The sequence below is a fragment of the Rhincodon typus genome, chromosome 1, assembly GCF_021869965.1.
Source record: "Rhincodon typus isolate 14 chromosome 1, sRhiTyp1.1, whole genome shotgun sequence".
NCBI classification, from domain to species: Eukaryota; Metazoa; Chordata; class Chondrichthyes; order Orectolobiformes; family Rhincodontidae; genus Rhincodon; species Rhincodon typus.
In genome coordinates this window covers 78,425,017-78,440,979 of record NC_063332.1, presented here as the reverse complement: position 1 = coordinate 78,440,979, position 15,963 = coordinate 78,425,017, and the positions used below count along the sequence as shown (strand labels likewise).

Here is a 15,963-nt window from a genome sequence, read left to right as displayed (position 1 = left end):
GACAGGCAGAACTATTGCTGCAGGAAACCAAATATAAAATCAAGATTGAATTTGAATTCTATCCTTCATGAATTAGGGACAGAGGAGTAAATTGGACCTTCTGGCTTTGTCACCACCATGAAATGCACTAATGAAAATGGACAGGAGGACAAAGGTTCACCTGTCACATACAATATACATCACAATACCAAGACTAAAACAAGTTTGGCTTATTTCTTAACGGTAGAGATTTTTGGAGGAAAGTGAAGAAAAGCTAAGAATAACAAGAGTGTATGACAGATCAAGTAACATTTGCAAAGGCACTTCCTCACTGATACTCAGTTTGGATTCCGCTAGTGTGATTCAGATCTTGACCTGATCATGGAATTTGGTCTAAGCAAGGACAAACCGTCTGAACGCCAGAAGTAAGGTAAGAGTGAAGTGAGATTGGCATCAAGGAATCCAAGCATAACCAGAACCAACAGGAATCATCTCTGCAGGAATTCCTCAATGGTGTCCTAGATCCAACCATGTTCAACTGCCATACCAACTGTGACCGCCCGTCATAGGTCAGACGTTCATCGATGATTGCACCACATTCAGCACCAATCTCGACTTCTCAGATATTGAAGCAGTACATCTCCAAATGCAGCAAGACCTGGACAATATCCAGGCTTGGGCCAATAAGTAACCAGTAACATTTGTGCCACACAAATGCAACATAATGATAAACAGTACTCTTTGACTTTCAATAGCATTAACATATCAACATCCCGGGTTTATCATTCACCAGAAATTGAATTGGGCAAGCCATATACATACTGTGGCTTAAGGAGCAGTTGAGATGGTAGGGACCTTGCAGCAAATAACTCACTACTAATTCCCCAAAGACAGTCCATCATCCACAAGGCAAAAATCTGGAGTGAGCTAAAATATTCCCCAGTTGCCTGGAACTGCAACTCACCAAGGCTCCTTAGACAACATCGTCCAAACCCACAAACTTGACCACCTGGGGATTTCATGGGAGATGCATGGCAATACACCATGTGTAGGTTCTCTTCCAAGTCACACACCATCAAGACTGGAAATATATTGTGTTCCTTTATTGTTGCTAGGTCAAATCCAGGAGTATTCTAATTGGGCTCTGGGTATCCCTACACCTTAAGTACTGCATGAATTGAGGAAGCCAACTCACCACAACTTCGTCCACGAAATTGGGACTGGCAATAAAGGCTATGCTAGCCAGTGAACAAATAAAAAGTTTGGCTGGATTTTATCCTAAATCACTAGTCTGTTCAAGAATAGAAACAGAAAGAGACTGTTCTTCCAGTTGCCACAAACACACTGATGTAGACATTTTGTGTTATCAGTTCTGTTCCAAATCTCAATGTTCCTCATCATTTCAGTTAGGCTACGAAACATTCCTAGTGGATAAAAGTCCCTTGATTAAGTCAATAGAAGCAAAACTGAGAAATATTTAACAATCTGCATTACCTTCTTTCATTTTGAAAATACACCTTCCTTCATAACAAACAGAAAGGTAAATCAGTAATTTTAGGTCTATAACCAAATGTTTAAATAACAGCAATAGTTTTGGTAAAAATTTTAGGTACAGAATTTATCTACCTAATATAAGCAACTTAAAGTTGTTAGACACAATTATCAAATTTATGTTAGTATAAATAGTATATAGTTTAAATGTAGTATAAAAGGAATGTTATAATACTTACAAATCAAGTTAGTCCCAAAAGCTGACACAGGTCTAGACATTATCAGATGATATGCTAACACAGCAAGCCTGAGGTTATTACCCACAATCTCAACCCATAATCATAATGCAGTATGCAAAGCCAAGAAAAGATCAACATTGCCAAGCCTAGTTAAGATTTCCCAGAATCAGTTGCTTAGAGAAAGCACCATCACCCTTGAAGACAACACAATTAAAAAGAATGCAAAGTTCTTCTTCAAATTGATCTCTGCAAAAATCTATTAGGCAAAAGGAAGACTTTTAACCTGTGTAAACGATTTACAAATCTAAAGGCAACCTTTTAGAGATCTTATAACAGATACATCTTGTCTAAATACCATCACAGGTTAAAAATATTAAAATTTCATTTGGTTCTGTGAATTTGCAATATTTGATCAGCTTCCAATGCAGAAATATACAAGGAATAAACAGCATTAGAAAGATCCCAAATCAGCCATGCACCAACCCATATTTCGACCCACATTGTTTCCCACCTCAGGAAGCTGGTTGTTAGCGCTATCTGGAAGCAGTGTCTCTAAATTTGGGGTCTCAGCTCTGGGCAGTAGTGCTTCATCAGACAGTTCATTCGTCGTTGTTTCTCTTGACTGTTGCAAGGATTCCACATGGTTTGGTGCAGCATCATCTATTATTGAATCACTGTTTAGCTAAGAGAAGGATACAGGAAATTACATGCAAGAGTGAGTCCACGAGAATTTGTTTCTTATTACTAGATTGTAACAAGGGAAAAAATTTCAATATTAAAATAACCAAGTGAAAAACTAAAAATCTAGAAAATAACATGGTAAACCAGATACAAAATTTGATGCTCAATGTTTCAACAGTGAATGGTACAGAGCCTGTCATCCAGGCAATTGAGGGAACAATTAGTTCCCACTGTCCAAAAATCACAACTATTGCATGGACATATATGTATACTAAATGCCAGGAGTTTGTACAGTTTTTAAGTCTGAAATCTTCGTTCTACTTGTTTTGATATAAAACTCTCACCTTTTTTCATATGCAATGTGAAAATGGATAGCCAAATATTGTAATAAAAAGTGAGAGAGGCAGTGAGAGGCAGCACAGTATAAATTATTCAGAGCAGCCAGAGATTTCCAAGAGTTCTACATTTAATTCAACTTAAGTCTGTGCTCTTTTATTGGATATTCATTAAAATCAAAATGTAACTTTGCTGAGTTATACCAGGTGACAGCTCAATAAGCAATTTGTTAAACTGAAGTTTTTATAACTAGATCCAGAAGGTATAGAGCATGAATCTGAAGGAGTTCAGGTGAATTACAGAACAGTGCGGGTGTGAATGTCAAGCAGCAAGGTTAAAAAATATAAAGAGACATTAGCACAAGAGAAAGTGCTGATTGTTGCGTAGCTGGTGAATGTTTTTCTTAGTAAGCCTTTAATAGTCTTCAATTGATTTCTGCTAAGTTTAGTCTAACAAACAGAAGTATGGCAGGACATCTGATTCTTGTGAGATGCACATCACGTTCATGTCAGAACTGCCAGAAACTTCTGGACGACTACACAGGTTTTGAAGATTCAGCAGCAGCTGGCATTACTGTATGCATCTGGAAGGTTGAGAGCTACATAGATAATGTATATTTAGAGGTGGTCATGTGACAAATTCAGGGGGTCCACACAGACAGGGAATGGGTGACTCAAAAAATGTCAAGTTGGGCCTGGCTGTTAGCACAGGAGACACTTGACTAAACTTTGCTCTGCACTCAATATTCAATTCAGAATTTAGGGAAAGGCAACAGTTTTTCTGGTGAATACAACTATGCTGTGGAGAAGGTATGGAGATGTAACTTGCCAAAAGTAGACTAGAAGCAGCTACTTAATGCTGCATCAATAACACTGCAGGAGGAGCATTGGGGTGGTGGTAGAGGATTCAGAACAAATTATGTTCCCATAAAGAAAAAGAATGGAAATCAAGTTTAGACTGAATGTTGAAAAGCATATACATTTGGATTATGAGATAAAAGCTAATGTCAGATGCAAAAACCTCAACACAGCAAAAAGCTTGGTAACGCATAACAAGATATAGTGATATTAAAAAATAAATGATGAAAATAAAGACAGGTCAAGACAAAATCAACAAACACAAAGTAGATTAAGGAAATGCTATGACGTTTAAAAAATTAAAGCAAGAGGACAACTAAGAAAACAGTAAGGCAACTAAAGATGAAAAGGCAACTTTTTTGTATAGGCAAGAAAATGTGGGTTGTTTATCAATTAATTCTTCATGCATGTTTTTGTAATAGAGGGGATTGAGGCACAGAAGGTATTTGAAAAGGATTAGCATGAAATATTATATGGGATTAATAGGGAGGAAGGAAATGTGTTTAATCTCTTGAAGGAAGAGAAATCACTCCTAGCATACCACAGGCAACAACGTAATGCAAGGAATAAAGTAGCAGAAGCTCTGATCATCAGTTTTAATCAGAGTACTTGTAGTTGCGCTAGAGAAGATCTGTTACCAAGATTAAAGAATTTTGGCTACAAGGAATGATTAAACATAATATGGCTGTCTTCTTTAGAACACGGGTAGCTGCAGGGAGATTTTATTCAAGTGTATAAAATTATGAGACATCTAGATAGAGTGGATGAGAAAGGTACAGTTCCATTGCAAAAAAGGTCAATGGCCAGGGAGCATAGATTTAAAATAATTAGGAAGTTGAAAATAATTCTTTCATTCAGAGAGTGTTGGAGATCTGAATTCAAAGGGAGAAGAGGCAAGAGCCCTCAGTGTATTCAAAATAACTTGCATATGCGTCTGAGGTGCTGAAAACTCCAGGGCTACTGACCAGTGGGATTAGTTTGGAAGGATCTTTCTCAGCTGGCAGTCAAAATAGGCCAAATGGCCTCCTTCTCTGTTATAAATCTTATGTTAGATACATTTTACAGAAACCTGGTTGATCAGCTTGTTGGATGACACATTGGCTTCTTTCCAGTGAGCTCTCTATATCACCCAAGCCAAACGGACAATGTGCCACAGAGACTTAACCACTTCCTGAATATGGGGAATGAATGCAAATAAAAATGCTATATAAATAAATTGGTTTCCTTAATTTTAATAGTAGCTAGTTTCAGTAATCCTGAGCAAAGATCATGGAGAAACACTTTTCATCTTCTTGATCAAGCAATACTTCTTTATCATCTTTTGATACTTCGACTGCAAAAGCGATCTCTGTGCAGATTTATGTATAAATGTCATGCAAATTTAAAGGGTTGACAAATCTGAAATGACATGAGGAAATGCTTTTTAATGCAGTGTACTGTTGCAAATTGGAATGCAATTCAATAAGGTGTTTGAGGAAGCAAACTGGTTGGTAAAATTCAAAGTAGAATTTGAGTGAAAGGGGAAAATAGGGATAGAGTTGGGAAGTTGGATTAATTAGATGGCAGTACCAAATGTCTGGCACAAACATCAGGGGCCAAATGCCTCCCTCTGTGATGCACCATTTTATCAATCTGTAAAATCCATTTAGTTTTAATGTTCAGAAAATCAAAAGCATTACAAAACTGTTACATTGACTTCTACATCTCATTATCAAATTCTCCAAATTATCCCCAGTCTAAACAGTCATGTCAGACTCAAAATGTTAACTCTATTTCTCGCTACAGAGTTGCTGGGCCTGCTGAGTTTCTGCAGCATTCTGTTTGTTTTTGTTTTTATTCCCTAAATTACGTGCTGAGTGTAATCTTGTAATCTTAGAATTTTGGTGCTGGTTAAGTACACAGCTGATCAAATTTAATGTTTTTTTCAGTGTGCAGTAATGATATAATTCTAACATTGTATCAAGAATGTTACCAGCACTGATGTAACATTGAGAACTTTAATAATTAGAGAATTAGAGCCCTTGGTCCCTTTCTAGAACAGTCATAAAGCCTGAGAGAAGAAAATATGTTAATTGTTGTCATAGGAAAGCTATTTATGTTAGTTATAGACCATCTCTTAAAACTTCTAAGATCACACTACATTCTTGTGTGATCAAAAATCCAGTTCTGATCTCTGCAGGTTCCGGGGTTTAGATGTTTCAGTCAGATCAGGGAACGTGGTAAAAGAGGGGGAGGTATGGCATTGTTAGTCAAGGACAGTATTACGGTCGCAGAAAGGATGTTTGATGAGGACTCGTCTACTGAGGTAAGAAACAGGCAAGGAGAGGTCACCCTGTTGAGAGTTTTCTATAGGCCTCCAAAAAGTTCCAGAGATGTAGAGGAAAGGCTAGGAGTGAAAGTAACAGGGTGGTTGTTAGAGGGGACTTTAACTTTCCAAATATTGACTGGAAACGCTATAGTTCGAGTACTTTAGATGGGTCAGTTTTTGTCCAATGTGTGCAGGAGGGTTTCCTGACACAGTATGTAGATAGGCCAACAAGAGGCGAGGCCACATTGGATTTGGTACTGGGTAATGAACCAGGCCAGGTGTTAGATTTGGAGGTAGGTGAGCACTTTGGTGATAGTGACCACAATTCGGTTACGTTTACTTTAGCGATGGAAAGGGATAGGTATATACCGCAGGGCAAGAGTTATAGCTGGGGGAAAGGCAATTATGAGGCGATTAGGCAAGATTTAGGATGCATAGGATGGACAAGGAAACTGCAGGGGCTGGGCACAATTGAAATGTGGAACTTGTTCAAGGAACAGCTACTGCGTGTCCTTGATAAGTATGTACCTGTCAGGCAGGGAGGAAGTGGTCGAGCGAGGGAACCATGGTTTACTAAAGAAGTTGAATCTCTTGTCAAGAGGAAGAAGGAGGCTTATGTAGAGATGAGGTGTGAAGGCTCAGTTAGGGCGCTTGAGAGTTACAAGTTAGCCAGGAAGGACCTAAAGAGAGAGCTAAGAAGAGCCAGGAGGGGACATGAGAAGTCTTTAGCAGGTAGAATCAAGGAAAACCCTAAAGCTTTCTATACGTATGTCAGGAATAAAAGAATGACTAGAGTAAGATTACGGCCAGTCAAGGACAGTAGTGGGAAGTTATGCATGGAGTCGGAAGAGATAGGAGAGGCGCTAAATGAATATTTTTGTCAGCATTCACACAGGAAAAAGACAATGTTGTCGAGGAGAATACTGAGATACAGGCTATTAGACTAGACGGGATTGAGGTTCATAAGGAGGAGGTGTTAGCAATTCTGGAAAGTGTGAAAACAGATAAGTCCCCTGGGCCGGATGGGATTTATCCTAGGATTCTCTGGGAAGCTAGGGAGGAGATTGCAGAGCCTTTGGCTTTGATCTTTATGTCGTCATTGTCTACAGGAATAGTGCCAGAAGACTGGAGGATAGCAAATGTTGTCCTCTTGTTCAAGAAGGGGAGTAGCGACAAACCTGGTAATTATAGACCAGTGAGCCTTACTTCGGTTGTGGGTAAAGTGTTGGAAAGGATTATAAGAGATAGGATTTATAATCATGTAGAAAGGAATAATTTGATTTGGGATGGTCAACACGGTTTTGTGAAGGGTAGGTCGTGCCTCACAAACCTTATTGAGTTCTTTGAGAAGGTGACCAAACAGGTGGATGAGGGTAAAGCGGTTGATGTGGTGTATTTGGATTTCAGTAAAGCATTTGATAAGGTTCCCCACGTAGGCTATTGCAGAAAATACGGAGGCATGGGATTGAGGGTGATTTAGTGGTTTGGATCAGAAATTGGCTAGCTGTAAGAAAACAGAGGGTGGTGGTTGATGGGAAATGTTCATCCTGGAGTTCAGTTACTAGTGGTGTACCGCAAGGATTTGTTTTGGGGCCACTGCTGTTTGTCATTTTTATAAATGACCTGGATGAGGGTGTAGAAGGATGGGTTAGTAAATTTGCGGATGACACTAAAGTCGGTGGAGTTGTGGATAGTGTGGAATGATGTTGCAGGTTACAGAGGGACATAGATAAGCTGCAGAGCTGGGCTGAGAGGTGGCAAATGGAGTTTAATGCCGAAAAGTGTGAGGTAATTCACTTTGGAAGGAGTAACAGGAGTACAGAGCACTGGGCTAATGGTAAGATTCTTGGTAGTGTGGATGAGCAGAGAGATCTCAGTGTCCAGGTGCATCGATCCCTGAAAGTTGCCACTCAGGTTGATAGGGTTGTTAAGAAGGCGTACGGTGTGTTAGGTTTTATTGGTAGAGGGATTGAGTTTCGGAGCCATGAGGTCATGTTGCAGCTGTACAAAACTCTGGTGCGGCCGCACTTGGAGTATTGCGTACAGTTCTGGTCGCCGCATTATAGGAAGGATGTGGAAGCATTGGAAAGGGTGCAGAGGAGATTTACCAGGATGTTGCCTGGTATGGAGGGAAGGTCTTATGAGGAAAGGCCGAGGGACTTGAGGCTGTTTTCGTTAGAGAGGTGGTTAAGAGGTGACTTAATAGAGACATACAGGATGATCAGAGGATTAGATAGGGTGGACAGTGAGAGCCTTTTTCTTCGGATGGTGATGGCTAGCACGAGGGGACATAGCTTTAAATTGAGGGGTGATAGATATAGGACAGATGTCAGAGGTAGGTTCTTTACTCAGAGAGTAGTAAGGGCGTGGAATGCCCTGCCTGCAACAGTAGTAGACTCGCCAACGTTAAGGGCATTTAAATGGTCGTTGGATAAACATATGGATGATAATGGAATAGTGTAGGTTAGATGGGCTTCAGATTGGTTTCACAGGTTGGTGCAACATCGAGGGCCGAAGGGCCTGTACTGCGCTGTAATGTTCTATGTTCTGTATTCTAGTGGGAACATGAAATTCTGAATTTAATATGTTCTTTTATGGCATGGTTAATTAAGCTTGGATAAGGAAAATCAAATCAAATGCCCTCTGAGGAGCATCCCACCCAGACCCACCCCCTACACCATCCCTAAATTTCCCACCCTGGACACTATGGGCAATTTAGCATAACCATTCCCCTAACCCACACATCATTGGACTTTGGGAGGAAACCAGAGCACCCAGAGAAAACCCACGCAGACACGGGGAGAATGTGCAAACTCCACACAGACAGTCGCCCGAGGCTGGATTCGAACCTGGGTCCCTGGTGCTGTGAGGCAGCACTGCTAACCACTGAGCTACCATGCCGCCATTAGTTAAACAAAGTTTCCCTTGCATAAAGCCAGCCTGATCGTATTATGACCTCCTGAATAATGGATTCCAACAATTTCAACATGGCAGATGTTTGGTCAGCTGTCTTACAGTTTCCTGCTTTCTGTCTCGCTCCTTTCTGTAATAAAGCTCATGAGTGTAATAGGGTTGACATGTTGTCTTTGGGCTGCCAAAATATGTTGATAATAGATACGTCAGCAAAGTTGAAGCCAGGGAATAAAAGGGATAACGGCAGCATGCTTATTTGTGAGAGTGACAGGAAACAGGGTACTGATCAAAAGCTCTTTTTCAGACTAGAGGTAGGTACTCAGGGGCTAGAACAATATACACTTGGCTGTACAGGACACATTTTCAAAATTTGTCGATGACAAAATTTAGAAGTACTGTGAACTGCAAGCTAATATACTTTAAATTTTAATTTTGGTAGGAAGAGAGGTAATATAAACTAATAGGTACAAAAAGGTATGTGCACAAAAGTTTGAGGGTGGCAGGGCAGGGTGAGAAATTGGCTCAATTGGCATATACGATAAGGCTTTATAAATAGTAGAATAGAGTATAAAAGCAATAAAGCCAAGATAATGCTTTATTATACTGTTTTGGTCTCAACTGGAGTAGTGTGTAAATTTCTAGGCATTACACTTTTGGAAGAATGTGAATATTAGTGAGGGCTCAGGAAAGCTTTGTGAGAATGGCTTTGGGATAAGCAACTTCAGTTAAATGGAAATTGAAGCAGCTAAGAAGATTGAGAGGAGATCTGATTCAAGTGGTCAAAATCATGAGGGATCTGGATAGAACATGTAGAAACTGAACCTATTGATAAAACTATTAAGAACTAGAGTTTTAAGATAAATGACAAAAGAACTGAAAGTAACAAAGAAAATCTTTTTTATTCAGTGAGTGATCAGGATTCAGAATACATTGCCTAAGAGAGTGGTGGAGGCAGACTCAATTCCGGCTTTCACAAAGAATTGGATGAGCACCTGAAGAGGAGACAAGATTTGTGCTAATTGTTCAATCGCTCTTGCAGAAAGACCGTATCAAATCAACAAGCTAAGTGATCTTCTATGTTGCACACATCCCACTGTACATTGATGGCAGTTCTAGAGAAATCTCACTACCAATTAAGCGTAAAAGTGAAATAGCTCAAGGCACCACTGGGGTTTGTGAGGGGAAAAATACTGCCAGTAAAAACAAAAGATAGTTTACAAATAAACCAGTAAGGTGACATTAATTTGTTCAAAAAAAGGGAGAAAAGGAAATTGATAAGTTCAAATAACAATGAAAAATCTATGGGATTTGGGCAGGTATATATTCCTCAACGTTACTTATTTACAAAGGTTCTGAAACAGACTTTAAAATGTATATTTCATGTGATGTCTTGTGCCAATTGCATAATTCATTTAATTGCTTTCTCAATCCTTCTGATGATTACTGATGAGGTTAAGAAAGCAAATTTCATTCTGAGGAACAGAAATTTAAAATTGCTTATGATACAAATTATGACCCATGAGTAGCTAGATTTTGATAGTGAGAAATGCCAGGAATTCAAAAAAAGAGCATTGGAATTGACATTAAGTCTTGGAGATTCATAGCCTCCTAAAGTTCATTTGGTATATCCATTAGCAGAACTTCTGAAACAAAAATATAAATATAAATGGATTGTGTAACACAGGAGAAAAGCAATGACTTACTATCTGTGATTGGGTTAACATCTGACTTTCAGCCAATACCTCCTCCTCGGATGATTCATCGGTGTCCTCCTGATTGGTTAAGGTTAAGCTGGGTGTGCTTCCTGAATACTGGAATTCCTGAAGCGATGGTGTATCTCCCTTCTCGATGCTATCCAATGAACGCCTCCGTACGCCCCAATTAAAGTTGTCCATGCTTTCACCCTGCAACAGTTTTACTTTTAATTTATTATTTCTTAATAAGAATTTTCTTAAAAACTGCAATTCATAGAATCACCTGAAATGCTGCCAGAGCTTTATGGGACTGTACATTACAGGTGTGTCGACAGTAGCTTATTAAGAGTGTGTTGAAAGTAGCTTATTCCATGAACACACTGCACAATACAGCTCTAAATCCCTAGTGGCTAACTGAAATACCCAGAAATAATTCAGTTTGCAGCAATACATGAAACATGCAGTCGACCACATTAATAAACATTGTTCACTATTATCTATTATGGCACTTTATGCAAATACGTAACAAATTTACAAAAGTTAAACATATTTTACATTCACTAACATTAAAAACTATCTTAAGAATGTAAGTGTGTTGCTTGTTAATTTTGTTTTTAACATTTATTTACAGGCATGTCCTCGAAGGGCCAAAATTTGCACACAAATATAAACAGAACATCTTGGCTTTGCACAGTAATGCTATTCCATTAACTAACATTCAACATTTACCACAGACAAGACTCAACAAAACACTGCACCAGGCTGCAACTTACCTGCAGCTCCTGGTTAGCAATGAGGAAAAGAGATGACCAGCATTAAAAAGTAAGAAAAGAGAAATATTTGGCACGATGTAAGAAACAGGAGTATGCCTTAATCTGAACAAACATCAATTACATTGAATTACCAGGTGTTTGGTTAGGGTGTGAAACTTCAAGTAACAAAACACATGCAGGACGTGCAAATCATCTTTTTAACATTTCATCAGCTGCATATGCTATTTAAAGATATTATCCAAGTCTCTCAGAGCCACTTGTGACTTTTGAATTCCATGGCTATCCTCTTCTTTCTAGGGAAAACCTAGATTTAAATTTATCTCATAACAGGAAGCCTGAAGTATATTGGGACAGTATGGGAGCCATGGCTATTCTCTGGCAAAAGTGAGAAAATAGATTGTAGATAAACACTGTTATACCATACAACCTATAGTCAATCAGTGACATTCTCTGACAGTCACTGATATCATGTAGGCAAACATGGAAGTTAACAATTACATAAGACTCCAAATTAGCATGAATTAAATGGGCACTGAATCTACGTTGCTAGCACAGGTTAAGAGCTTTCCCAATCGTCCCTGAATAGAATCATAGCACTTTTACAGGCACTTTGAATAAGTAATTGGGATCTCGGTTTATAACCTTAATCAAAAGAAGAAACCTCCAAAAATGAGGTGCTCTCTTGGTACTGCATTAATGTGTCAACACAATTAGATGTTCAAATTTTGCACTGTGGCTTGAATCAACAACAGTGAGTTAGAAGCGATCCCACTATAGCAATTTAACATTTGACTCTTAAAATTCAATCTAAGTTTGTTAACAGTGAATCCAGGAAAAAGTTCTTCATGCAAAGTGCTGTGACATAAGGCTTTCTGGAACAATCAGTGTATTCAAAAGCAAAATCAAATTAGGAAGTAGATTCACTAATTTTTTTTTGTATTTTCCCAATCTACAGGAAGATTTACATTATTTATTTAAAATGCACTTATTTAAAGTACAGGTTACAAACATTTGTTTTACGAAATATCAAAGAGGAAACCAGAATTATTTCCAATGGTTTCTAAAATTATAGTCCAGAGTGATTTGCATTTTATGAACAATATTCAAGTTCTACCTTCAAGGAAAACAAAGTGAAACTTGGATATAATGTTATAATATAATTTCCCTTTTCTGATACTCAACTTAGTTGTCATGTCCTTGGTGCAATAAAATATAATAGACATGCAATTTTAGTTTGCCATCTCAAACCACTGCAGAAGTTTCTTACCTCCGCATCTTCCAGTTCAACGTCTAAGAAATCAAAATCCTTCAACACTCCAAATTGCTGTTCAGTATTAGCATCCTCTACTGGTACTTCCTCTTCTCTGATTGGCTCTTCAGTTGTGGAGATTAAACTTGTCTGCTGCTCTGCAATATCTAAGTCTTCACTGGATGAAAATATAACCTAAAAAATATTTTGCAATTATACACAGGTATAACATGCCTTTGTAAAAACACGTTTTGAAGTCACTTTTTTACTCTCCTCATTTTTAAGCCTCCTGTGTCTGAGGTTGAATACATGGCCAGCTCCCAAGTCTGTGCCAAAGATATCGGATGCCTGGGTACTAGGAAATGGTAACCCCGTATGGCTTTTCTTTTTTAAATTTTACATCCACCTGGGATTAGCATAAGTTGTGTTCTGATTCTTCATGTTTGCTGACCTACAGTGAGTCGAATTGAGGAACGTCTTGATTTTAAAATTCTCATCCATGTTTTCAAATCTCTGCTTGATGCAGTCCAAGTTCAAATGCAGCAAGTCCTGGACAATATCCAGGTTTCAGGTGAAAAGTGGTAAATAACATTCATGCCACACAACAGTCAGGCAATGACCATCTCCAACAAGAGAAAACCCAACCATCCTCCCTCGACATTCAATGGCATTATCATCATTGAGACCCCACCATCAACATCCTCGGTGTTAGCACTGACCAGAAACTGAACTGGACTAACTATATAAATACTGTAGCTGCAAGAACAAGACAAAGATTAGGAATTTTACAGTAAGTAGCTCACTTTCTGACTCTCCAAAGCCTGCCCACCATGTGCAGAGCATGATCAGGTGCGTGATGGAATAGTCCCCAGTTGCCTGAATGAGTGCAGCTTCTACAACACAAAAGCAACTTGACACCAACAAATACAAGGGAACACCACGATATGCAAGCTCCCCCCTAAGTCATTCATCATCCTTATGTGGAAGTATATGGCTGTTCCTTCACTGTAGCTGGATCAAAATCCCGCAACCCTCTCCCTAATAACATTGTGGGTGAATCTAGATCAAACAGACTGCAGGGGTTGGAAAATATTTTTCTTATCTTAAATCTTTGCCCACTGGTCATTGATCCCTCAATGAGGGAGAGAAGTCTCTTCCTGTCCACCCTATCTATGCCCCTCATAATCTTATACGTCAATCATGTCCCATTCCACACGCCTTCTTAACCAACTACCTGTTCTGCTTTGTGCACACCAAGGTCCCTCCGATCGGAGGCTGATACCACAGATGCTGCCAGACCCGCTGAATTTTCCAGCAATTTGTTCTTATTCTCATCTTGTTTGTCCTGCCCATACTTATCCAAATTGAATTCCACTTGCTACTGATTAGCCCATCTGACCAGCCCATCTATACCCTCCTGTGATCTAGGGCTATCCTTCTCACAATTTACCATCACGTCAATTTTATTTTTTTATCATCTGTGAACTTATTGATCAACCCTCCTACATATAAGTCTAAATCACTTATATATACACCACAAACAACAAGGGCCCCAATACTGATCCCTGCGGAACCTTTTGGACACAGGCTTTCACTTGGCCAAATTTAGATTCAATTAGCCAATTTCCTTGAATTTCATCAGGATCCCACATAGGACTTTATCAAAAGCTTTGCTGAACAACATTGAATGCATTGCCCTCATCTACACACCTGGTTACCTATTCAAAAAATTTAATCAAGTTAGTCAAACATGATCTCCCCTTAACAAAACCACGCTGACTGTTCCTGATTAATCCCTGCTTTACCAAGTGCAGATTAATTCTGTCCCTCAGAATAGCTTCTAATAGTTTACCCACCACTGAAGCTGGATTGATGTCTTCCAGATTAATCACTGAAGCAGGGTTCAATCTTCCCTGCTGTGGTGGATATAAAAAAAAATCCAACAATACCATTTCAGAACAAGCAGGGGATTTATCCCTGTGTCCTGGCAAACATTTCTCTCTCCAGTAACAGAAGATTGACAAGAAATTTGATTGACCAGTTAAAACTGTGACGAATTTAGAGTGGAAATGTTTACCTCTGGAAGACACCAATTTAAGGTAATTGGCAAAACAAAAATAGAGAGATTAGGAAAAACATTTCTTCATGCCGAAAATGGTTAAGATCTGGACTGCGGTATCTCAGTGTTGGGTAGAGGCAGATTAAAATCAGGAAGCCGCCACTTAAGACAAAGGTAAGGAGAATTTTTTTCTCTCAGAATTCTCTCTCTTTGGAATGCTCTTCCTCAAAAGATGGTGGAATTAGACTATTTGAGTATTTAGAAGGCACAGGTAGATGGATTCTCGATGAGCAATGTGGAGAAAGGTTAATTGTGGTTGGCAGAAATGTGGAGTAATCAGGTCAGCCACAATCTTAATGAATGGCAGAGCAGGCTTCAGGAGCCAACTCTTACTCTTAATTTATAAACATGTACACACACGTAAGCTTATGCAATAGTTTTCTAAAGTGAATTTGAAAAGCACCTGAAAAGAACCACCTTGCAGAACTACAAGAATGAGGAAAAGGACGGGAGACTAATGCCAGCTGTGCTGCTCTTGCAGCAAGCTAGCATTGACATGACAGTTTAAATACCTAGTTTTATGCTGTGATTCGCTTCTTCTAAAAGATTTTCTTATTCTCAGGTAATTGAAAAATTTCTCTCACACACTCACTCTACTTTTCTTATATTCTGTATTGGACACCTTTTGTGTAACATTCTTTATTCTGTTGCTATTTGTGCCTCTAAAGCACTGTATTTCCAGTTTCCACTTCTATTTTTACAAAAAAATGGTCAATACATCCTCTCAATTTTGAACATTTGCTACTTAACTCACTTTTTCTCCTTTGCCCTGATGGGATTATTACTTGACAGGTCAACTTTCACACATGTATGATGATAAGAACCTTTGCATCTTTATCACCCTTCTCCACATGGAGGTTATTACTGTGTTTTCTAACTGGTTAATTATTAAGTCCTTAAATGTGAAAGAATTTTGTTCAACTGAACATTTGCAAGATTAAAAACATATTTACTAATATTCTCCCTATCGTGGCTAGCTCTCTCAGATTGAAAATAAACTGCACCATCTTGGTATTAAGTGTAATTTCAGTGATAACTGGACCCTGGGATCATCTGAGCTAAACATACAGGGGGATAAAAAATCAATGGGGACAGCTTGTTCTTGTCATTGTCCTAACATTTTTATAATTAAACATCTATTCAATGCCCACCAAGGATAGAAGATATCACTTTTTAAAGAGCTTTGGTAAAGCCATGTTCAAATGAAAGAAGAGAGACAACAAGGTGCAGGGCTGGATGAACACAGCAGGCCAAGCAGCATCATAGGAAGACCCGAAGGGTCTAGGCCCGAAACGTCAGCCTCTCTGCTCCTATGATGCTGCTT

At 38.9% G+C, this 15,963-nt stretch overlaps 1 protein-coding gene across 1 annotated transcript in view; it reads right to left on the bottom strand.

Annotated features, from left to right (window-relative positions):
- LOC109927845 (protein furry homolog-like) overlaps positions 1–15,963 on the bottom strand; it is a 291,518-nt gene that overhangs the window by 55,557 nt on the left and 219,998 nt on the right. The window contains exons 16-18 of the mRNA XM_048599687.1: positions 12,539–12,715; positions 10,508–10,708; positions 2,221–2,391 (exon numbers count right to left, since the gene is read on the bottom strand). Coding sequence (XP_048455644.1) covers positions 2,221–2,391; positions 10,508–10,708; positions 12,539–12,715 — 549 coding nt within the window. The remainder of the gene's footprint in view (positions 1–2,220; positions 2,392–10,507; positions 10,709–12,538; positions 12,716–15,963) is intronic.